This window comes from Coenobita brevimanus, chromosome 47, assembly GCF_032717465.1.
Source record: "Coenobita brevimanus isolate Jiangsu-jjx chromosome 47, ASM3271746v2, whole genome shotgun sequence".
Lineage (NCBI taxonomy): Eukaryota > Metazoa > Arthropoda > Malacostraca > Decapoda > Coenobitidae > Coenobita > Coenobita brevimanus.
Genome location: NC_137000.1, coordinates 1387137 through 1409134, shown reverse-complemented (window position 1 = coordinate 1409134; position 21998 = coordinate 1387137). Strand labels below are relative to the sequence as shown.

The 21998-nt window shown below is 42.3% G+C and overlaps 1 protein-coding gene across 2 annotated transcripts in view; it reads right to left on the bottom strand.

Annotated features, from left to right (window-relative positions):
* The window catches only part of LOC145399037 (uncharacterized protein C05D11.1-like), a 99610-nt gene that overhangs the window by 52095 nt on the left and 25517 nt on the right, over positions 1-21998 (bottom strand). For both annotated transcript variants that reach the window (XM_080271767.1, XM_080271768.1), the window contains exon 2: positions 2326-2867. In XM_080271767.1, coding sequence (XP_080127893.1) covers positions 2326-2368 — 43 coding nt within the window. In that variant the 5' untranslated portion in view covers positions 2369-2867. The remainder of the gene's footprint in view (positions 1-2325; positions 2868-21998) is intronic.

The window sequence follows — 21998 nt, the reverse complement described above, 5'->3', positions numbered from 1 at the left end:
GTGTGTGTGTGTGTGTGTGTGTGTGTGTGTGTGTGTGTGTTAGCGTGATAACTTTGCTACCGCTCAATATATCGTCACAAAACTTTACAGGTGTGTAGTAGGGGGAAAAAAAAATCGATCACGAGTTCGAAATTGGTAAAAGTAGGTCAAGGTCTGTGTGTCTGTTACCCCCAATAACTTCGCAACCGCTAAAGATTTCATCAGAAAATTTTACATGAGTGAAGTAGGGATGAAAATCTCATACGATCTGAAATTGGTGATAGTAGGTCAAGGTCAAGGTCATATTCCGAGCCGCACTAGATATATATCGGCTCGCGACTGGTGTGATTCACCCCTTGGGAGCTTCTCATTATTATTATTATTATTATTATTATTATAATTATTACTACTACTACTACTACTACTACTACCCGTCCCCGCTCCGGAGGGGCTCGGGGATGGGTATTGTTTTCACTCGGTTTATCTGTTTGTTTGTTTGTTTGTCAGTCTATCTGTCTGTCTGTTAACAACTTTACACGAAAACTACTGGTACGATTTTGACTAAATTTACAGGGATGATGGGCTATGACCTTCTGATCACCTGACTAAATTTTGGGTCAAAATGGGCCAAGGCCCAGGCTGTAGGTCCCCCCAGAAATCTGAAAACTGGGGACGGGTAAAAATAGATTATTCGCCATAACTCCTTTCAAATTCGTCATACCGACATGAAACCAAACCTAAAGGTGCATCTTTCAAATCTGCATCCTAAAACATGCCTCATTACATCAGGGGGGTCTCCCCCCAGTTAACGGTATGGGAGTCAGTGTCAGGTGGGTCGGGCCTAAAATTTCAAATGGGCATAAAATCGTCAATTTTCACTCGATTTGCTCCAGATTTGATGTGACATCTTTGACTAGATATCCTGTTGTGTTTAAACGTCAGCACTAAAATGACTGCCAGAGATGGGGTTGCTGTGTCTTGGCATCATGACTTGTTATTATTAGTATTATTAGTTTATTATTTTCTTCTCTTATCTCAATGCCTCGCCTGACTATAGTTTCACAAGGGGATAATTTTGATTTACTAATTTGAACAGCGCACTTAAAATCCAAAGTTTCTGTCTGTCTGTCTGTCTGTCTGTCTGTCTCCGTCTGTCTGTTTGTCTCTGTCTGTCTGTTTCTGTCTGTCAGTCTCTGTCTGTCTGTCTGTCTGTCTGTCTATCTCTCTCTCTCTCTTTCTTTCTCTCTCTCTCTCTCTTGTGATTAACCACTAAATAATGGAGGACTTCTGACGTGTGCACTTATCTTCCCCCTTTCCTGTCTCCTCGCCAATTTTACTGTTAATTTTCTAGTCTACAAGGTCAATCCACCCGTGATTTTATTTTGGCCAATAGATAATGAACGATTCTGAAATTTCTGCACTCTTCAGCTGCCATTTTTTTTTTTGCCTCCACGGGGTTATTCTGTTATTACATCCGCACGCACGACTGTACAACGGACGTAATGTTTCGCCTGACGCACGCTCTCGTCATTTTGTCTGCCAGCGTGTGAAAAAAATCACTCAGTTTTAATCCGATTTGGACCAGACTTGACGAGATGACGAGGAAAGTAGTTCAAAGACCAAGATCACAACACAAGGTCAGCTTAAACAGTTTTGATCCAATTTCGACCAAACTTGGTGGAAGAGTTGAAGGTAAGGCAAGTGGGAAGGTCTCGGTCACAGCACAACGTCAAAGTTCGATCCATGTGCCTGTGTGTAAATAAAGTAACTAATTCACTTTTGATCTGATTTTGATCAAACTTGGTGGAAAGGTTGTGTCAGCCATGAGGCTGAGGCTGGCTCTCTCTCTCTCTCTCTCTCTCTCTCTCTCTCTCTCTCTCAATACACACATACACACACACACACACACACATATATATATATATATATATATATATATATATATATATATATATATATATATATATATTAGTTAAAAGTCAAGGTCACTTGAGAAAGTCGACTTAAATATTGTTTTTATTTAAACCGAACTTGGTGAAAGGGTTGAGAGTAAAGTATGGATGAAGGGATTCGATTCTGAGAACACTCAGTCAAAGTCAAGGTCAGAAAGCAAGGTGAAATACTGCACTAGATTATGTCTGAAACTGTTTCATTTCAAATAAAATCAACCTTGGAGGAAGAATGAGAGTCAGTCAAGGATGGAGATTTGATTTTGAGAACAACAGGTCAAAGGTCAAGTTCACGAGGCAAGTGTAGATTCTTCCCATGTCTCTTGTTCCTCCTGCAAAAACAAATCTTAAATATGTATGGCGATTGGAAAGAAACTGAATATTATATGCTCCTTACCGGCGACTGCCAAGGCCACACGTAGGATCGCTTGCAGGATCATGATGACGAAGAGGTGTCGTCACTGCGGTGTGATGACGTCGGAGGCACTGCAGTGTAAAGTCACGAAGGGGCACTGATGTCGCTCTATTGTGATGACGTAACGAGGCACTGACGTAACTGGTGTAGTATTGCCAAAGGGGCACTGACGTCACTGGTATAGTTACATCACTGAGGGACACTACCACTGTTGTACTAACGTCATGGATGGGCACTGACTAAGTTGATGTGGTGACGTCACTTGCAATGACGTGACGTGAATTGATGACGCCACGAAACACTGATGTAACTTGTGCAGTGACGTCACGAGGTCACTGACGTCACTGGCAGGGGAACGTCACACTGGCACCAACTTCAGTCTGAGGTGTCTACGTTACTGGAATACTGAAGTGATTCGGGCGTGATGACGTGACGGAGGGGCACTGACGTTACTGTGAGGTACGGGTCTGGCCAGGCTGAACCACAGGGCATGAAGAGACTTGCGGGTGGGGCTCGCAACTTCTCTGTAATAAGTGGAGAAAAAAATACTCTTAGGGTAAGTCCGAGGATGGGCTTTCTCCTGATAAACGGTAATCTACAAATACATGCATACATACAGTACATACTAATACAAGTAATTTAGTGCATGGTACAGTGTATTTCATGATCACATACTGACTAAGACCCCGAATGTCATGGTCCGATTTCTTTCAGATTTGGTCTTATGTATTTTTACTGCAAAATATTCATTTTGTAACTTTTATTACATAACTAGCATTTTATGAATTTTCCACGTAATATGATCTTCAGACTTTAATTTTATAAAATGAAGAACTATTCATCTCTCAAATTATGTTTATATATATATAAATATATATATATATATATATATATATATATATATATATATATATATATATATATATATATATATGTAATTTCTCAATTTGGAATTATATACATCATGATTTAATGAAAATAGGCTTGTCTATGCTTAGTGATCAAAAAGCTGCTTAAAGTAAGCGTTGTCATGAAAAACGGCGGAATTATAATACATTGGTGAAAAATATTTTATTCTGAGTAATCAGCCTTTAAAATTTTGTAAATTCCCATCATTATCATGACTATTTGTTGACCAATCACCGAGGCATTTTTTTTTTTTTTCATGCTGAGCAATGTGTGTGCTATAAACTCTAAAACTTTCAGTTATATCGGTTGAAATAAACAGGATGAGAAAATATGCCAACTTTGATGTGAAATAGCCTACATGTTTTAAGGAATCAACTTTCAAATTTACGGTAGGCTATCCTGTGTGACTGAAGTTTCGTGCCTCGGCTACTCAGTAAACAAACTGTACTCTTCCCATGGAGAAATTGCCAATTAAATAACAAGTACGGTAGTTATATCCGACAAGAAAGAAAAAAACAAAAACAAAATCACACATCTCGAAATGCGTCATAAGTCTGAAGTCTGTCTTAAGGGAGAAGCTTTTACAGTACCCTGATTGGATTCGCTCCCTGAACCTTCAGACTTGAGGCAGCATCACTCTACATCGAACTGTTTTGTCCACATAACGATATGCTCAGCGCCACCTTATTTGAAGGCAAGCTCTCCATTGGTGCTTTCCGAGAATATACCTTGGCTCGGTAGTCAGTCGCAAGGAATCACAAATGGGTTACTTTAGGGTTCCTACCTATACATGTGCTGTACACATATAACATAAGTCCACTTAACACCTACATCCAACAAATACATGGTCACATACATGGTCACATACACAGGCTACAACATATGTACACTTCACACACATACTGGTTCACATACATACTACACATATACACTTCTCACACATATATGGTCACATACACACATGTACATCTCCCACACATACATGGTCACATACATGCAACACGTGTACACTTCCATGCATGCATGATCTCTCACACACACACACACACACACACACACACACACACACACACACACACATACATGCAACACTGTATACCTGGGATAGTGGCGTTAATGTGAGTATATGTGTGCGTGTAAGAATGAGTGTATGATTGCTAGTTATTGCAATTACAAACTTTTTTCTTCTATTTTAGGTAACGCCAGATATCTGTATGACGTCCGTGGGCTGCAGAGGTTACGAGTAAAGTTGAACCGTGTTGCTGTGGTCCCGCGAGTCGAAAGTTTAAGCTCGCCCCAGGCAGTTTCCTCCAGCCTCCTCCTCCTCCTGTAAACTTGTGCAAACTCAATAATCAGCTTCCTTCCCTCGTTGTTACCTAATACATAAAATAACGGGTGAAAGTGTTGGGTTACTGAGGGTAAAGAGGCCAGCTGAATGAGGCGCTGGGAGGGAGGGGAGGGGGAGAGGAGCCGGGCAAGGTGTTCTCACTCAAGAAGGGTAAGTTATTGCCTCTGGGGCGGGGGACTGGAGGGGGAAGGACTAATACTGAATAACATTTGGGGTACGTGAGATAACGCAGGTTCAATTCCTGTTGTTGGCGTGGCGTCAGAGAGTCTCTTCTCTCTCTCTCTCTCTCTCGCTAGCCTCCGCCACTTCACCAACCTTTCTGTTTGTCAGTCACTGACTACTGTATATTCTCTGAGTGTTCGGATCGGTCGTTTCCTGATCAATAAAGCACACGCACACACGCACGCATACACACAATAAAAGCTTACAATTTTTACAAAACATACAATTCGGGTACAGTAAAATTTATGTTTGGGTAACTGCTCAGTTTTCCCATAATAAATAAAATCCTTGTTTATGCATTATTTTTTTTTGTACTAACCCTTTCTCTTATATTACTCAGCATATTGCACTAATGCCTTAGTGAATTGAACTTTGTGGTGGAGAAGTGTGAAAGATCTCGAGGAAAAGAAAACATGTGGAGAGGCTCATAAAATATTTCCTCACCAACGCATCTCCCTGTCTCACTTTACCTGTTTATTTACTTAACCTCTAGTGACGCGTGGCAAAGGAGCAGTGACAGTGACGCACGAAGGGTGAGGAAAGAGGGAGACAGGACGCAGGACCACAAACACACATTAACTTCCCTATCTTGACCAATGTTCGTTTTTAAGAAGCGACAAGCCCTGTTCGAGTGTTTGCTGGGAATTTCTTAGCATGTCTCTCTGAGCAACTTTGTTTACCGTGCCTTAATGCTCTCTTTTATGTGAACTGTATCTTTTTTCAATAGTGGCAATTTAACAACGTACAAAACGTATCAATGTTTTCATTTTTTCCCCCCTTGGAGATCGGGGTTTGCAAAATCCCGTATCCCAATGACGCATGAGAAGTGCGGAGGCAAGAGGAGGACCAGGAAAGTAGGGTCAATAATAATAATAATAATAATAATAATAATAATCATCATCATCATCATCATCATCATCATACCAATACTGCGCTTACTACTACTACTACTACTACTACCGGTGAATAACAACAACTTTCATTTATACGGTGATTTCCCTGTCGCAACCAAGATTTTACTCACTACACCCGAATCATCTTTTATTTATTTAAGTTCGACACATTGCATTAGTAATGCACCATCAAGGTATATCATGGCAGATAAATCGCTCGATAATGGGTCTTACGAAATCTACCCTGCCCAGCGACGCAAGAAGGGTGAGGAGGCAGGAGGGGGAAGGGGACCATAAGAACACAGACAGACTTGCTATGATTTCCCTAGCCTTACCAAGAATTGTTTGTAACCTTTTCAGCGTGTCTTCGCTTCTCTCTGATGATTTTTTATTCAGCTTGGAAAAGACCCGTTTTGTTAAAGAGAATGGAAGCCGTATCTATTCCCCTTCAGATGGAAAAGTCTCCTCTAAGCTGAATAAAATCGTCTCGAGGTAATACGAGTATGAATAAACCCACGAATACGTCACCGGATTCAAGGGGTTAACTGCGTATCTCGTCGCTGTTGGTAAGTTCGTAGCATTTCCTCCTCCGTGATTTATTTTGTGAATACTGGCAGCTTGCATCAGTAACGCAGAAATCTATATTAACGTGTAATATGGTAGTTAAACTGCTGAAGATGGAATGTGACGAAATCTTCCTAGCCAGTGACACATTTTTTCCTCCGTAAACTTGCCGTCTCTCCATCATGAATGCTAAGCTGTGACAATATATTAACATTACAATATGAAGCTAGTCACGAAGTGCATGTGAAATGATATAGATCTGTAGTACTGTCTTATTCTGCCTAAACAAGATTCATTTTTGAAGGAGGAACAAGTTGTAGGCCTATTCGTCTTGGACTGGAAGATTTCGTAGCACTTATTCATTAGAGACCTGATTTACTTACTGCAGTATTTACTGATAGTTTCACGTATGCTGTTAATATCCTTTTAATGTCGACATGTGTAAGTTATGTACAAAAGGGCATTAAGGTGCTACAGCAACTGTTGAATAAATAGCACAGGAAGAAGAACCATTCTCTCTACATTAACCTGGCCTAAAATTGCAGTCTCTCCATCTTGAAGGTTCCTTTGTAAGACTAGACTGGCAATGGATTATGATACTAGTCTCGATGAAGTGCTGTAGAAAGAGCGTAGAGCCACAATAATGTGTTATTCTGACACTGAGCTACATCAAACAGGTTGTAAAAGGGCGAAAATCTTGTCCAAGGTAAAAACAACATTAGAAGCCTCCAAAGCCAACGAGAACGCGACTTGAGACAAGGAGAGTGCATGCTCTTCCACTCATCCATTGTCTCTTGTTCCTATGAGAGGATAATTATGGCGAGGAGGAAGCGAGGAAAAGTGCGTTGGGTAAGTGCATATATTCAGTGTAATTGATCACTGGCGAGTTTTAGACTTCATGGAAGTTGCAAATATCGACACTGATAACTCTCGTTGTGTCAGCATTAATCGCAGTTAAAACAGATAAATACTGTGTGAAAATAGCTTTGACATAATATCAAGTACTTAGTGATCAATGTTATGCTTCGATTTAGCCGTGCATAAAGAGGATAACAGACAAACACTGTGAAAAGATGGAAGGTCTTCGATATCGCAGGGAGGTACTTCTGCCTTCTTATTATTTTCACTACGATGGTAGTGGGGACGTTCACTATCCACTCGCTTGATGTAGTACTACCTTCAGTTGATGCTACACCGACAGACAAGCCAAACGGTGTCCTAAAGCCCAGGAACCATTTACGACGTTGGGTGGTAAATGTATAAGAAGATGGACGCCTGGTGGTCTAATCGGCTAAGGCGCTTCAGCCTAATGTGTTCCAGTGGGTTTACATCTGAGGAAATGGCTGGGGTTTATTGCTCTCATAGTACTACTGAAGGAAGAACAACTGGTCACTTAAGGTTCGCCTTGTCTTGACTAAGCAGCCTAGCCCCGGACTCTTACGCTTCTGATGGGGCAATAAAGGACTGGATGACGGATGGACACAGACAGGGAGCCATTCTTGATAACACCGGACTTTTTTATTCCTGATGCAGCGAAACGATTTGATTTTTGATATTTGCACGTGATGTTACTGTGGGGTACCGTCCACACAAAATGCGTGCTGGTGCGGGTGGGAGTTTTGTATCGCCATAATTCATCGAAGTTCTCGTTCACACCCGCCCTCGTCCAATGCAATCACTTGTTTGGGTCACAGTGATGCGAAACTCCCAGTCGCAACCGTCGCGCCAGCAAGCATGCAGTGCGGACGTGCCCTTATAATCAGATTATTTGACATAGTTTAGGGGGGACTTATCACAGTGACTGGGCTAGGTAGTCTGTTATAACACTTTCAAAATATCATTCTTACCAGAAATTGATTTTAATGTAACTTCAGGGAGACTGTCATGGTGAAAGGTTTAAGGGGATTCTTTTTTTTTTTTTTTTGTTAGCACAGTTACTTCTCATGGCAGGGTTCCTCTTTCTTGTAAGGTTCTGTATAAAGGTGAGGTTCTTTCTGCTTCTCTTAAGGCTCTTGGATCTTCTCTCTTGTAGGGTTGTTCTTTATTGTGGAATTGTATTTTCCTGGATATTCATAACTGTATGGCTCTCCTTAAGCTTGATACCTCATTTCTTCCTGAGGAATTCTTCTTCCTTTCTTTCTCTTCCTCTTCTTTCTCAGAGAGGTTATTTGTGGAGTTGTTCTGCTGTGAGATCCTCGTAACAGTAGGGTTGTTCTTTTTGAAGTTCTGCTTTTTTTTTTTTTTTTTAAATTCATATCCTTCCTCCTCGTGGCTCCAGTCAGGTGGCTGATATCGAAGTAAACAAAGCGTCTCGTCATGGCTGCCCACTGTGACGTCACAGTCCCGCTGGTGAAGTCTGTGACACTTGAGACTGTGGTGTGCCTGGGTGAAGCAACGTCCGCCAGGAGAAGAAGTGCCTTTTGTATCGGCTTTTCTTCCCCTAAATTATGAGGAAAATCACGTATTTCCATCGATATTTAGAGTTATTGTTTGCTTGCTGCTAAACTGCGCAGTGCAGCCACCATTTTCATCGATACTTGAAATTTTAAACATTTGGCAAGTTTGTGACACGAGGTTATTGTATGCTTGAATAAAACAACGTCCGCTGCAAGAAGTAGTGGCCTTTATATCGGTTTGCCTTTCGCTAAACTGGATAAAGACTCGTGTATTTCCATCGACAGTTGCAGTTTTATGCGTTCGATTCGGCTTCACAATATTTCATTTGTCATATTTTGTACTAATCTTTGAGTATTTTTTTCTGATTAGCTCGTTCTTTCACCCTCCTTCCTCAAGTAATAACACCAGGACCAAGAGGAATGGAAGCATCTGATGGTTTCCAGAATTTTGAAAAAAGAATTCGTCCTTGTAGTAATGGCATTACAAGAGACCCTAATGCTTCGAGCTCTCGAGATGAGTCTAACAATCTGTAGCCAGAATTAAAAAGTCGTCCTTCTTGTGAAAGGGTTTACTCGTATTTCACGCTTCTTCGTCCTTCCTCCTTCTCGTCTTTCTCATCTTCCTCCTTCCCCACTCTTCTTCTTGTTCCCCTCTCCTTCCTCCTTCCCTCCCTTTCTTCCTCCTCATCCTCATCCTCATCTTGTCTCTTCTTCCCCTCACTACATTACCTCCCTCCTCTCTCTCTCTCTCTCTCTGTTTTTTCCTCGAAACTATCTCGTTATCTTCCTTCTTTTCTTCTCTTTCTTTTCTGTGTCCACTTCCCTACATTTCATTTGTTCTCTCCATTTTTTTATCCCTTTTCCTTTCTCTTTCTCCCTATTTCCCTTTCTCTCTTCTTCCCTTTTTCATTTTCTCTTTCTCTCAGTTTTCCTGTCTCGTTCTCCCTCCCATTTCCCTTTTCTCTCTCCCTTTCCGTTTTGCTCCCCTATTTTCCCTTTTCATTCTCCCTTTCACCTTATCTTCCGTTATTACTTTAGTCTCCTGCCGTTGTCCCATTCTCCTATCCCTTTCTATTCTTTTTTTCAACCTTCATTTTTTTCCTTCCCTCATCTCCCCCTTCTCTCTCTTTCTCTCTCTCTCTCTCTCTCTCTCTCTCTCTCAGTCGGCCGGAATCTAAACTTATCCCTCTAAGTACCACTCGAGTGGTACTTGAACAGGACCTCGAGGCTGGACAGAGCAAGTGGAGGGAAGAGGTGAAGGGGTGGAGAGACTGGAGAAAAGGGAAGGATAGGGGTGGAGGGAAGGGATGGGAAGAATGGAGAAAAGAGGAGGGTAGGGGTGGAGGGAAGGAGTGAGGAGACTGGAGAAAAGGGAAGGATAGGGGTGGAGGGAAGGTGTGGGGAGACTGGAGAAAAGGGAAGGGTAGGGGTGGAGGGAAGGGGTGGGAAGACTGGAGAAAAGAGGAGGGTAGGGGTGGAGGAAAGGGTGGGGAGACTGGAGAAAAGAGGAGGGTAGGGGTGGAGGGAAGGGGTGGGAAGACTGGAGAAAAGGGAAGGGTAGAGGTGGAGGGAAGGGGTGGGAAGACTGGGGAGAAGTGAAGGGTAGGGGTGGAGGGAAGGGGTGGAGAGACTGGAGAAAAGAGAAGGGTATGGGTGGAGCGAAGGGGTGGGAAGACTGGGGAAAAGGGAAGGGTATGGGTGGAGGGAAGGGGTGGGGAGACTGGAGAAAAGAGGAGAGTATGGGTGGAGGAAAGGGGTGGGAAGACTGGAGAAAAGAGAAGGGTAGGGGTGGACGGAAGGGGTGGGAAGACTGGAGAAAAGGGAAGGGTAGGGGTGGAGGGAAGGGGTGGGGTGACTGGAGAAAAGAGAAGGGTAAGGGTGGAGGGAAGGGGTGGGGAGACTGGAGAAAAGGGAAGGGTAGGGGTGGAGGGAAGGGGTGGGAAGACTGGATGAAAGGGAAGGGTAGAGGTTGGAGGAAGAATGGGACTGGAGAGAGAAGGGTGGATGATGGAGGAGTAAAGGGGAGGAAGGCGACGTTGAGGAAGTGGAGGAAGGGGAAGAAGTGGAGGAATGGAGGGATAGGAGGAAAGTGAGGGCTAGGGGTTGGAGGTAAGTGGGAAGAGGGAGTGGAGGAATAAAGTGATGCTGGAGGGAGGTAGGGGTGGAGGGAAGGCTAGGGGTTTAGAAGAGGGTGGGGAGACAGAGGGGACAGTATAGCAGAGGTGTCACTCGCTGGATGTGAAATTTTCTGCTGAGTGAGTAAGCTCCTGACTTTTGATCTGACTGCCAAAAAATAAAAAAATTCTTTGTGGATAATTGACGGACGCCTTCAAGAATGTTTATATCAATTTCTATATCTATCTGTATATCTATCTAAATCAGTATTTGTTTATCTATCTATCTATCTGTTTATCTATATAGTACTACGAAGGTATGACTCGAACTGTTCATGTTACTCCCTGCTGTGTCATTATAAGAAAAGTCCGCCTCCTGTAGGAATTATAACTGTAGGCAGAATTGTTATATATTTTGCTCACCTGTCCTTAAGCGGTTTAAAGAGAGCATTATTGAGCACAGACACCTAAAATGAAAGGACGAACCTGGCTATATTATTACCCATTGATATAAACTATGTCGCACTGAATTTCTGTTGCGATCTTCGGGGAATATGATTATACAGAGTGGCCCAGGAAAATCCTACTAAACATCACGAGGGCATTGTTAGTGTAATTTTCAGTAATAAATGCTGTATCAACATGAACTAGTCCTCATCTGTATGGATTTATAATTACCAACGGTCTCAGTCATAATTCACCCATAAGGTCATCCGTAACATAAGCTCCGTAACAGTTGAGAATTTGATCCAACTTGATATAGCCAATTATTACCTATAACAAGCCCAGGAAAACCCATCTGAGGTTTGGCATACTTTTGCGGGGACCCTCGGCCTGTATATGTTAAATGTACGCTGCAATGACATGGGGTGAAAGAAGAAGACCCTGTATAATAATAATAATAATAATAATAATAATAATAATAATAATAATAATAATGATAATAATGATACTACTACTACTACTACTACTAATGATAAGCATAATGATAATGATAATAATAATAATAATAACAACGATAAGTATTATGATGATGATAATAATAATAATAATAACTAGAATTCTTAAATTTCTGAAGCAATATTCAAAGAACTCCTCATTCCAGATGAAAATACTTTTGTGATCATTGTAAACCTAATATTAAGGGAACTCAATGTTTTACGGATTTTGACAGGTGACTTTGAGATCAAGGTCAAGGTCATTCATACTAAGCAAATTATGCTCACTTATGACCCACTACATTTCCACCGAGTTTGGTCAAAATGGACCAAATACTCTTTGATTTAGCACATTCAAGACATCAAGCGGCCATTTTGATTTTCCTCAATATCTCAAAAAGTATTTGTTGGATCTCAGTATCAGTACACAGGTGCACTGGTATATGCTGACGACTACGTACTGTAACCTCTGCAGAGCAATTGATTCAGTAGTTTTTGTTGCGCAGGAGAGCAAAAATTGAAAAATAACAGAGGGCGCTGGTGCTGCGCAAGTGCTCTGAAAAAAAATTCTCCCCTCCCCCCCCCAAAAAAAAAAAAGCCTGCAACGAAGATCCCTCACTCCTGAAAATTTCAAGTCTCTATATTGAACGGTCTTGGAATGCCAGCCTTTCATATCTTCACCCCCCTTCAAAAAAAAGAAGAGAAATAATATCTACAGTATTAATAAGAACTCCATAGAACTTCATAAAATGATGAGTTTTTAATAATAATAATAATAATAATAATAATAATAATGAGCATTATTATTAAGCGTACCCGGTGTTGCCCAGGTAAAACCCTGTGATCGCACATACCGCCATTGCCTGGGAACCTGGATGGCCACACCCTCTGTGGAGGAAGATCACGACATCCCACTTTACTCACGAAGCCTATGTTCCTCTTTTGGCCCATTTCTCCAGGGATATTTTACCCATGGACCTGTTCCTACCAAGGATCTATTTTCCCACTACCCACTCACCTACCTACCAACCCCGCCCACCCACCTTACCCGCCCTAACCACCCTACCTGTCCGTCCTCCCATCTGATCTGCTGTAGCAAAATATGCTACTGTGGGTTATTATTTAGTGATGATAAGGTTGCTGAAGCGAAATATTCTTCGGTAACTGACTACCATGTTTCCACCATGTTGACTTGCTTTTTTCTAATTATTGTATTTCAAATCTTGACCATCAGGAACGCTACTTTAGCATCTGTAATGTACACATCTAAAGTCGCCGTAAAAGTTACACCTGAGCTGTTAAGAGAGTTCTGTATGCAACCCCCTCGATTTTCATAGAAGACAGTCAGACAGACAGACAGACAGGCAGAAAAAAAAATCTTTTTATATATACGGTTTATCATCATCGTCATTATTTTTATTTTAATGTGTCATTTTCATCCTACCGTCCCTTTCACAGAAAATCCGCAGAGAGTTAAAGGTAGGAGGAGGGAGGTGTGCAGAAGCTGGAGGAAAATGAAGGATAAACATTGAGGAAAGATGTGGATGGTCGGAGGGAAATACGATATTGGAGGGAAAGTGTGAAGGAGTCGGAGAAAAGGTGTGGAGGGGTTGGAGAATAAGGTGTGGAGGGGTTGGAAGGAAGGTGTGGAGGTGTTGGAGGGAAATGTGGAGGTGTTGGAGGAAAGGCATGCAGGGGTTGGAGAGGTGTGGAGAGATGGAGGGAAGGTATGAAGGGGTTGGAGTGGAAAGATGTGGAGGGGTTGGGGAGAAGATGTGGTGTTTGAAGGAGAGTGTGGGGGTGTTGCAGGATTTGTAGAGGTGTTGGAGGGAAGGTGTGGAGGAATTGGAAAGAAGGTGTGAAGGAATTGGAGGGAAGGTGTGAAGGGGTTGGAGGGATGGTGTGGAGGTGTTGGTGGGAATGTGTGGAGGGGTTAGAGGGAAGGTGTGGAGGGGTTGGAGGGAATGTGCGGAAGGGTTGGAGGGAGGGTGTGGAGTGGTTGGAGGGAAGATATGAAGAGGTTGGAAGGAAGGTGTGGAGGGGTTGGAGGGAATGTATGCAGGGGGTGGAGGGAATGTGTGGAGGAGTTGGAGAGAATATGTGGAGGGGTTGGGGGGAGGGTGTAGAGGTGTTGGAGGGAATTTGTGGAGGTGTTGGAGGGAAGGTGTGAAAGGGTTGGAGGGAAGGTGTGAAAGGGTTGGAGGGAAGGTGTGAAAGGGTTGGAGGGAAGGTGTGAAAGGATTGGAGGGAAGGTGTGGAGGGGTTGGAGGGAGGATGTGGAGGGGTTGGAGGGAGGATGTGGAGGGGTTGGAGGAAGGATGTGAAAGGGATAGAAGGAAGGTGTGGAGGTGTTGGAGGAAGGTGTAAAGGGCGTAGAGGGAAGGTGTAAAGGGATGGAGGGAAGGTGTAAAGGGGATTGAGGGAAGGTGTAAAGGGATGGAGGGAAGGTGTAAAGGGGATTGAGGGAAGGTGTAAAGGGATGGAGGGAAGGTGTAAAGGGATGGAGGAAAGGTGTAAAGGAATGGAGGGAAGGTATAAAGGGAATGGAGGGAAGGTGTAAAGGAATGGAGGGAAGGTGTCAAGTGGATGTAGGGAAGGTGTGAGGGAGTTATAGGGAAAAACAACGGAGGTGTTTAAGGGAAGGGAAGGGAAGGGAAGAAGCGACAAAACAAGGTAAGGTAAGGGAAAGGAGGGGATGGGGAGAAGGGACGAGTTAGAGCAAGAGGGGAAGGAAGAAGGAAGGAAATAGAAAGGAATGAGATGGAATGGAAGGGAGAGAAGGGAAGAGAAGTGAAGGAAATGGGGAGAAAACGGGAGAGGACAAGGGAAGGGGATGGGTTGGGAGAAGGGAAAGGATAAGAAGGAAGAGAAGGAGATAAATCTGAGGTAAGTGGTGGGGGCGTTGGAGAGAGATGGAGGAGAAACAGATTGAGAAGGAGAAGGCAATGGGGAGGAGGAGCACTGAGAGGAGGGGAAGTGGAGGGAGTGAGAGGGAGGAGGTTTGCAAGAAGAGGAAAGAAAGAAATTTGAGAGAGTCAGAGCAGACGTCGGATGAAAGACTAAGAGAAAAATGAAGGACGGGGAAAGGAAGAGAGAGAGAGAGAGAGAGAGAGGTAGATAGATAGATAGATAGACCGAGAGAGAGAGAGAGAGAGAGAGAGAGAGAGAGAGAGAGAGAGAGAGAGAGAGAGAGAGAGAGAGAATCGGAGGTGAAAACTGAGGATGACATAACACAGATGAAAGAAAATGGCAAGGGGGGAATGAGAGAGGCGGTGAGAAATGTGTGAACGGAGAGGATGTGAAGTGTGAAGAGGGAGAGCAAGTGTGAATGTAAGGAATAGCGTAACATGTGAGAGAGTGTGAGGGAGGGCATGTTAAAGTGTGAAAGACAGTGTGTTTATCGGGAAGACTGTGAAAGAGTGAGAGTGAGAATGGGATTTTGAGGGAGAGTTTGAAGAAAAATGAGTGAGTGTGTGTGGATGTAAGGGAGTGAGTGATTAGGAATGAGATGTGAGTGTGAGATATTGTGAGAGAGTGCATAAGTGGAGACTGTGAGAAATAGTGTGTGTGTGTGTGTGTGTGTGTGTGTGCAGAAGTGACAGGGAGAGTGAGGGACACTGATTATCACGGGCGTGTGAAATAGTGTGTGAGAGAATGTATGTAGCCTAAGCTCGAGAGGAAAAGTGCCAAGCCTACCCTCACCACACGCCTGGTTAAGCATTCATGAAACATCCCAGCAACTCTGTAGATGCGGCTGAGCTTTAGTAGTGGCCTTGTCCGTCTGTCTCTCACTAACGATTACCTGGCGTGGGGACAAGTTTCCGTCTTGTCGACTTTAGTGATTTTAGCAAAACCATACCTTAGTACATAACACCACACGACAGGACCATATCGCGCCACACCACACCACACCACACCACACCACACATCACACAACACAGCACCATACCACATCATATCATACCACACCACACCACACCACACCGCAACACATTACACTTCACCATATCACACAACACAGCACCACACTATACCACACCAGTTCACACGACACAGCACCGTGCCACTCCACACCACACCACACCACACTGTACCACACCACACAGTACCACACAACACAGCACCACACCACACCACACAGCACTACATTGCATAACACCACACCATATCACACCACATCACACAACACAGCACCATACCGCACCACACCACACCACACCACATCATATCATAACACACCACACCATACTACATCACATCGCACCACACCACACCACACTGTACTACATCACATCACACAACACAGCACTATACCACACCACACGACACCACACCACACCATACTACATCACATCACACATACCACATCACATCACACAACACAGCACCACACCACACCACATCACATCACACCACACCACATCACATCACACATACCACATCACATAACACCACACCACACCACATCACACCACACCACACCACATCACACCACACCACACCACACCACATCACACCACACCACATCACACCACACCACATCACACCACACCACATCACACCACACCACACCACACCATACCACATCACATCACATACCACATCACATAACACCACACCATACCACATCACACCACACCACACCACACCAAACCATACCACATTACATCACACATGCCCCATCACATCACACACAGCACCATACCACACCACACCACACCACACCAAGGGCATTAACCGCAGGGCCCTGAAGCTTCCGTACCTAGAGCTTTTGTACTTGTTACCCCATCAAACATCCACGGCAGTTTATTTTGGTGTGCCGATATCTTTCTTCGCCATATCTTTTTACACCTTAATATTAAGTTTGGTTTTCTTGTGAAGTGTTTAGGTATCTTTTTTTCACTAATATTTTCTATGGTTTGGTTGTGAAGTGTTGTGGTGGTATTTTTCACGCTAGTATTTACTGTGGCATTGTTGTGAAATGTTGTGGTGGCATTTTTCACGCTAGTATTTACTGTGGTGTTGTTGTGAAATGTTGTGGTGGCATTTTTCACACTAATATATTCTATGGTATGGCTGTGAAGTGTTTTGGTAGCCTTTCTTTCACTAATGTGCTTTTTGGTTTGGTAGTGATTTTTTTTTTCTTACTGCATTCTTTAATATTCTTTATAGTTTGGTTGTGATGTGTTTTGGTAGGTGTATGAATGATGGCAGATGTATAAATTAGCAGTTTTATACGTAACTTAAGTTCAGGAAAGTTTGTGAACGTGCTATTAAAGCTAGGTGTCATATCCCTACTTCCCCCCTCCCCTCTACCCCTCCTATCACAGGTGAAGAAGGGGGGGGGGAAGAGAAAAGGTGGAAGGAGGAAATAAGAGAGGAGATGAGAGGGAAGAAGAGAGAACATAAAGACGAGAGAAATGGGGACAGGAGGAAGCTAAAGAAAAAGAGAGGAGAGACTGTGGGAGAGAGACGAGAAGGGAGGAACATAGGGAAGAGGAGAAAGATTGGAAGGAGAAAAGAGACGAGGATGTAGGGAAGGAGATAAGAGGAGATAAAGGAAACAAGACGAAGGAAGAAGAGGAGATACAGAAAACAAGAGGTGGGAGGAAAGAAGAGGAGATAACGAAGGGAAAAGGTTGAAGGTTGTGTTTTTTCTCTAGGCTATGTAGCATGAATGTACATAACGAGGGACTAATGAGCTGGCCGGTGACACTAGCGATCCTTAACCTCCCCCCCCCCACCAGTGAAGAGAGAAGGAAGAAGGAAGAGAGACAGAGGAATGAAGGAGGAATGGAAGGAAGGAAGAAAGAGAAGGGAGAGTGAAATGAAGGAAAGAAGCTGAAGGAAGAAAGCTGGAAGAAGGAAGGAAGGAAGGAGGGGAAGAGGAAGGAGAGAGAGAGAGAGAGAGAGAGAGAGAGAGAGAGAGAGAGAGAGAGAGAGAGAGAGAGAGAGAGAGAGAGTGGCTTATGACTTCCCTGCAAGAACTAAGGAACGGATGATTTCAGAGTTTTTTGAGGCCACTCCAGGTATTGTTGCAGCGATTCCTATATATTATACCCTTTTAATACTGGCTTGGCCTAGAGCTGCCATCTCTCCATCGCGAATGCTGAGTTGTAAGAAATTAATCAGAACTAGAATACAATGCTTGTCATGAAAAAATGCTATGGAAAGGATGAAGAACCGTACTTTTTTTTTTCCCCACTGAGCCACGTGAAATAAGCTGCAAAAGGACAACAATCTGGGCAAAGTTAGAGTAGAAGGAATACAGTTGGGTTCAGATGAGTTAAAGCAATCATGGTCTATTATTGTCAGTTCAGGTCCTGTTATAAAAGTTGCTCTGATATACCTGGTTTCTCACAACCATATATAGTTCTGTAAGTGTTAATGTAGATAATTCTAGCACCTTTACTAAGAGAGCTCTCCCCAGATCTGAGTAAAGTCCCTGGTAGAAGCAATAATATAATAAAGCCCACGATAATGAAAGGATTAACCGTTTGAGTCTAGCGCCGTGTTGTTGATTTATTCTTGCTACTAGTAGATGACTTTATTCAGATCCTGGGATATATCTTGCAGCAAAGGGGTGTACAAAGCCTTTATATAACCTCTCCAGTTCGAAAAGTTTCTGCAAAGCTGTATAGTCTGGAGACATTATATACAAAATATTAAATACGTCATGGGATTGAAGCGGTGAATGTGGATGTAAGAATAAAGATACATCGTACTGAAGAGCTAGATGGTTGTTTCTAACTCCATCATTGTGCCAGGTTTCCTGTACAAAAATTCAAAGGGAGGAGAGAATAAAACAAGAGAGGACTTTGGTGTTCTGAGTGGCATTGGAGACTTTGTAGCACATTTTTCTTATCAGCTTATTATGCCCATTAAATTATGACGATATTATGCTGTTGTAAATAAGGCACAAGACGAACGCTTAGGGTGTAATATGCAAAATAAACAGCTAAGAAATAAGTACTACGAAATCTCCAAATGCACTGAAGAGGCTACACAATACCTACGCCACCATGCCTCCTCAATACCCATCCTGCTAGTGCGGCCTCTCATTTCTAGTTACATGTCTTGTTTTTTTGCTCTACGGTTCACGCTTTGTCGCTACGATGTGACTGCAAAAAAGATGTAATTCATGGTGACCAAATTCTACACAGTAGTCTGTTCTTCCGCGGCGGATATGAGACTCGAATTCTGAGTCGTCGTCCTCATGACTTACTTGTTCTTTGTCTTTCTTCTTTATTTCATCACACATTTTTGCTCAGAGGATACAAATAAACAAAACAGCCGAAATACTAGGAAAAATACGAATATTCTAAGCTAAAACAAATTTAGAGTAACGTGGCGAACCTATTGTAAATACCGATTATATCAGCCAGTTATTTGATACCACAATCACAGTGTCACAACCCTACTTTATATACTGTTCTTACTAACAAGAAAAAAAAAATAAGCGACGGCATATCCTCTAGTAACAATAACTCTTTGGCTGTGCGGGGTTTCTCGGTGTAAAATAAGATCATGAGATGGTAACCAGAGGTGAAGGGGATACTCGAACATATTCAAGATTGATTTGCTGTCGTAATTATATAGTTTTTTTTTTTTTTTTCCAGAAAGAACTAGAGCCACAGGAAGACACTGAATGTTCCTTTCCGTGTCCATCCTGCAAAAACAGTTACAGCCCAAATCAGTCTTTCCATTCGTAAGTAAGACTTCCTTCTTGGTAGGATTAACTCGAGACTTGAAAACATTCTGCACTATTTTTCCTTGTCTCTCCTGCGAAAACAAATCTAAATAACAATAAGAAAGCTATCATAAGTTCATCTTAGTATCTCCTCAGAGTAATGTACCAAAGCTGTACCATATTTGTTAAAGGATCATGGGGAAAATTCATACAGCTAATTAGGTAGGTTTACTTTCTGCTAATTTTCTTAACGCAAAAAAGAAAGAAAGAAAAAAAAAAGGAAACCAGCAAAAAAAAAAGGCCATTCTAGGAAAACTTTAACAAAAGAGCCAAAATAAAGATCCATACATTTCAGGATGCTAGGACTTGGACATATTATTTTTAAAATACTGAAATTCATAGGTAGCGCTGAATTCAGCATAATTAGGACGACGGTACCGGAGCTGACCAACTGTGCATTATGAGAGTGATTAAAAGTATCGGTTGACTCTTGCATTGGAGAGCTTAACAGAAACAGGGTGAGAGTGCATTGGTAGACAGGTACTGCACACCCACCATAAAAGAAGAGGGATACAAGCAGACAGTTTACAAGAGTAGTGACCACTGGAATAGCGATAATAGAGGGAGAGGGATGCAGCGCTACGGCGAAGAGAAAAATTGAGTCACAGGGGAGTTGATGAAATGAATATCCTTTTATGCCATCCTGTTCTGAGGAGCTGTATGTGGTGAGCCTCATCCACACATGAATAATGTCCTACGCACAGTGGCGAATAAGGTCTCTGTGCAGAGTCAGCGACTGTACAGAGTGGAAAAAAATCGCTTCAGCACATCCTGTCTCCGAGAAGCGGATTATACAAGGGAAGTAATGTAGTCTTTCCGAGATAGACGCCAAGAGAAAAAAAGCTTAAGATATTGAGAGATAATGAAGGACTGATTTATGTGTTGCTGGAAATTAAGGGAGAATTTTCTGGATGATTTTGTCGAGTTTTTTATGCATTAAAATAACAATGTTTCTTTTCCTAGTGTAGCAGACATCAGGAATCAGGTGTGCCACAGCTTCATTCCCGTATTACTGAAATAATCGTCTTGAGATAGTGATAGTAAAATAACAACTTTTATTTCCTTCAGTTGTCATTGGGTACATTTCCCACTGGTTTTAGAGATTTCCCAACATCATTTCTTCTGCGATATACGTTGCAGATCACACCTTAATATCTTCCAGTATGTTACTGATACAAAGTCGGCGTGTGTATATACATACATACGTACATACCATACATACGCAGTAAATATATATATATAATATATATATATATATATATATATATATATATATATATATATATATATATATATATATATATATATATAAAACACACACTACAATACTGAAGTATAATAGGTATGATAATCACCGAGGAAAAGGCGCGTTAATACAAACGAAAAAACGGAAAAATTGGCTTGTGTAGAGAAAAATCAAGTCCGAGTTTTTTCCTTGATTGTCACTACTCATGTATTCTAATACTATCTGAGTATTTTTTGAGCTGGAAAACTATCCGAGTATTTCCCTGTATTGTCATTACCTGTGTATATATCAAGTTTGGCCGTAAAACTGTCGAGTTTGCACCTGCGGGTACTTGGCGAGAAATGGATAGGGCCGTAAAGTCCAACGTTTTCTTTGTTTCTGATGGAATATTTTAGCCAAAGACACATTTTAAACTGATGTATTGCTGAATTATCAACAGTCTTCCCTCCCCCTGGACTCACTCAAAGCTGAATAAAATCGCCGGAAGCTAGTACGAACAAAACACTAGAGCTGTCCCCATCTCGAGATGTTTAATAGTGATGGTATCAGCTTTCTCAAGGTCCTAGGACTCACTCTCAGCTTAATAAACTAATTTGGTTTTCCCCACTATAAGATGGTTAACAGAAGCAAATTGTGAACATCAACGAAATGAATAGGATGAAAAAGACGAATTATTTCTTTGTTTCTGACTGAATATTTTGGGAAAGGACACATTATAAACTGATGTAATACTGAACATCAACCCTTCATGTCAGTTCAAAACCGTGTTCTAACCCTTCAGTCTGAGGATGTTGCTTTAGTTTACACTACTATCAACAGATTTTATTCAGCGATTTCATTCAGCTGGAGTATGGCAGGAGCTGATAAGGCAATATTTAACCCCGCTCGTTCGAAAATCTCCCATAGACTGAATGAAATCGCCTGAAGATAGTAAGGATGAAGTGAAATGGACGTTCTTGTGCTGAAGGGATTCACTGTAATCTTCCTAGTAGCAAATCAACGATATTCATCATCACTGTGTGCGGTGGTAGTAGAGGGGAGAGTCTAGGCTAATTTGAACCATCCCATTTCGACAGGTTCATAGAAAGTGAATACAATAATATGGAAATAACGAGGATTAACGTAAAATCCTCAGGCTGAAGGGAAAGATCAAACAAACAAACGATTACTACCATATCGTATCGTTCCTATCGTATCGTTCATAACGGGTCCAGAATGCTTGCAGGCGTTGGCCTTGGTCGCCTAATGACCCGATCTTTGGCAACCTTCCGAGTC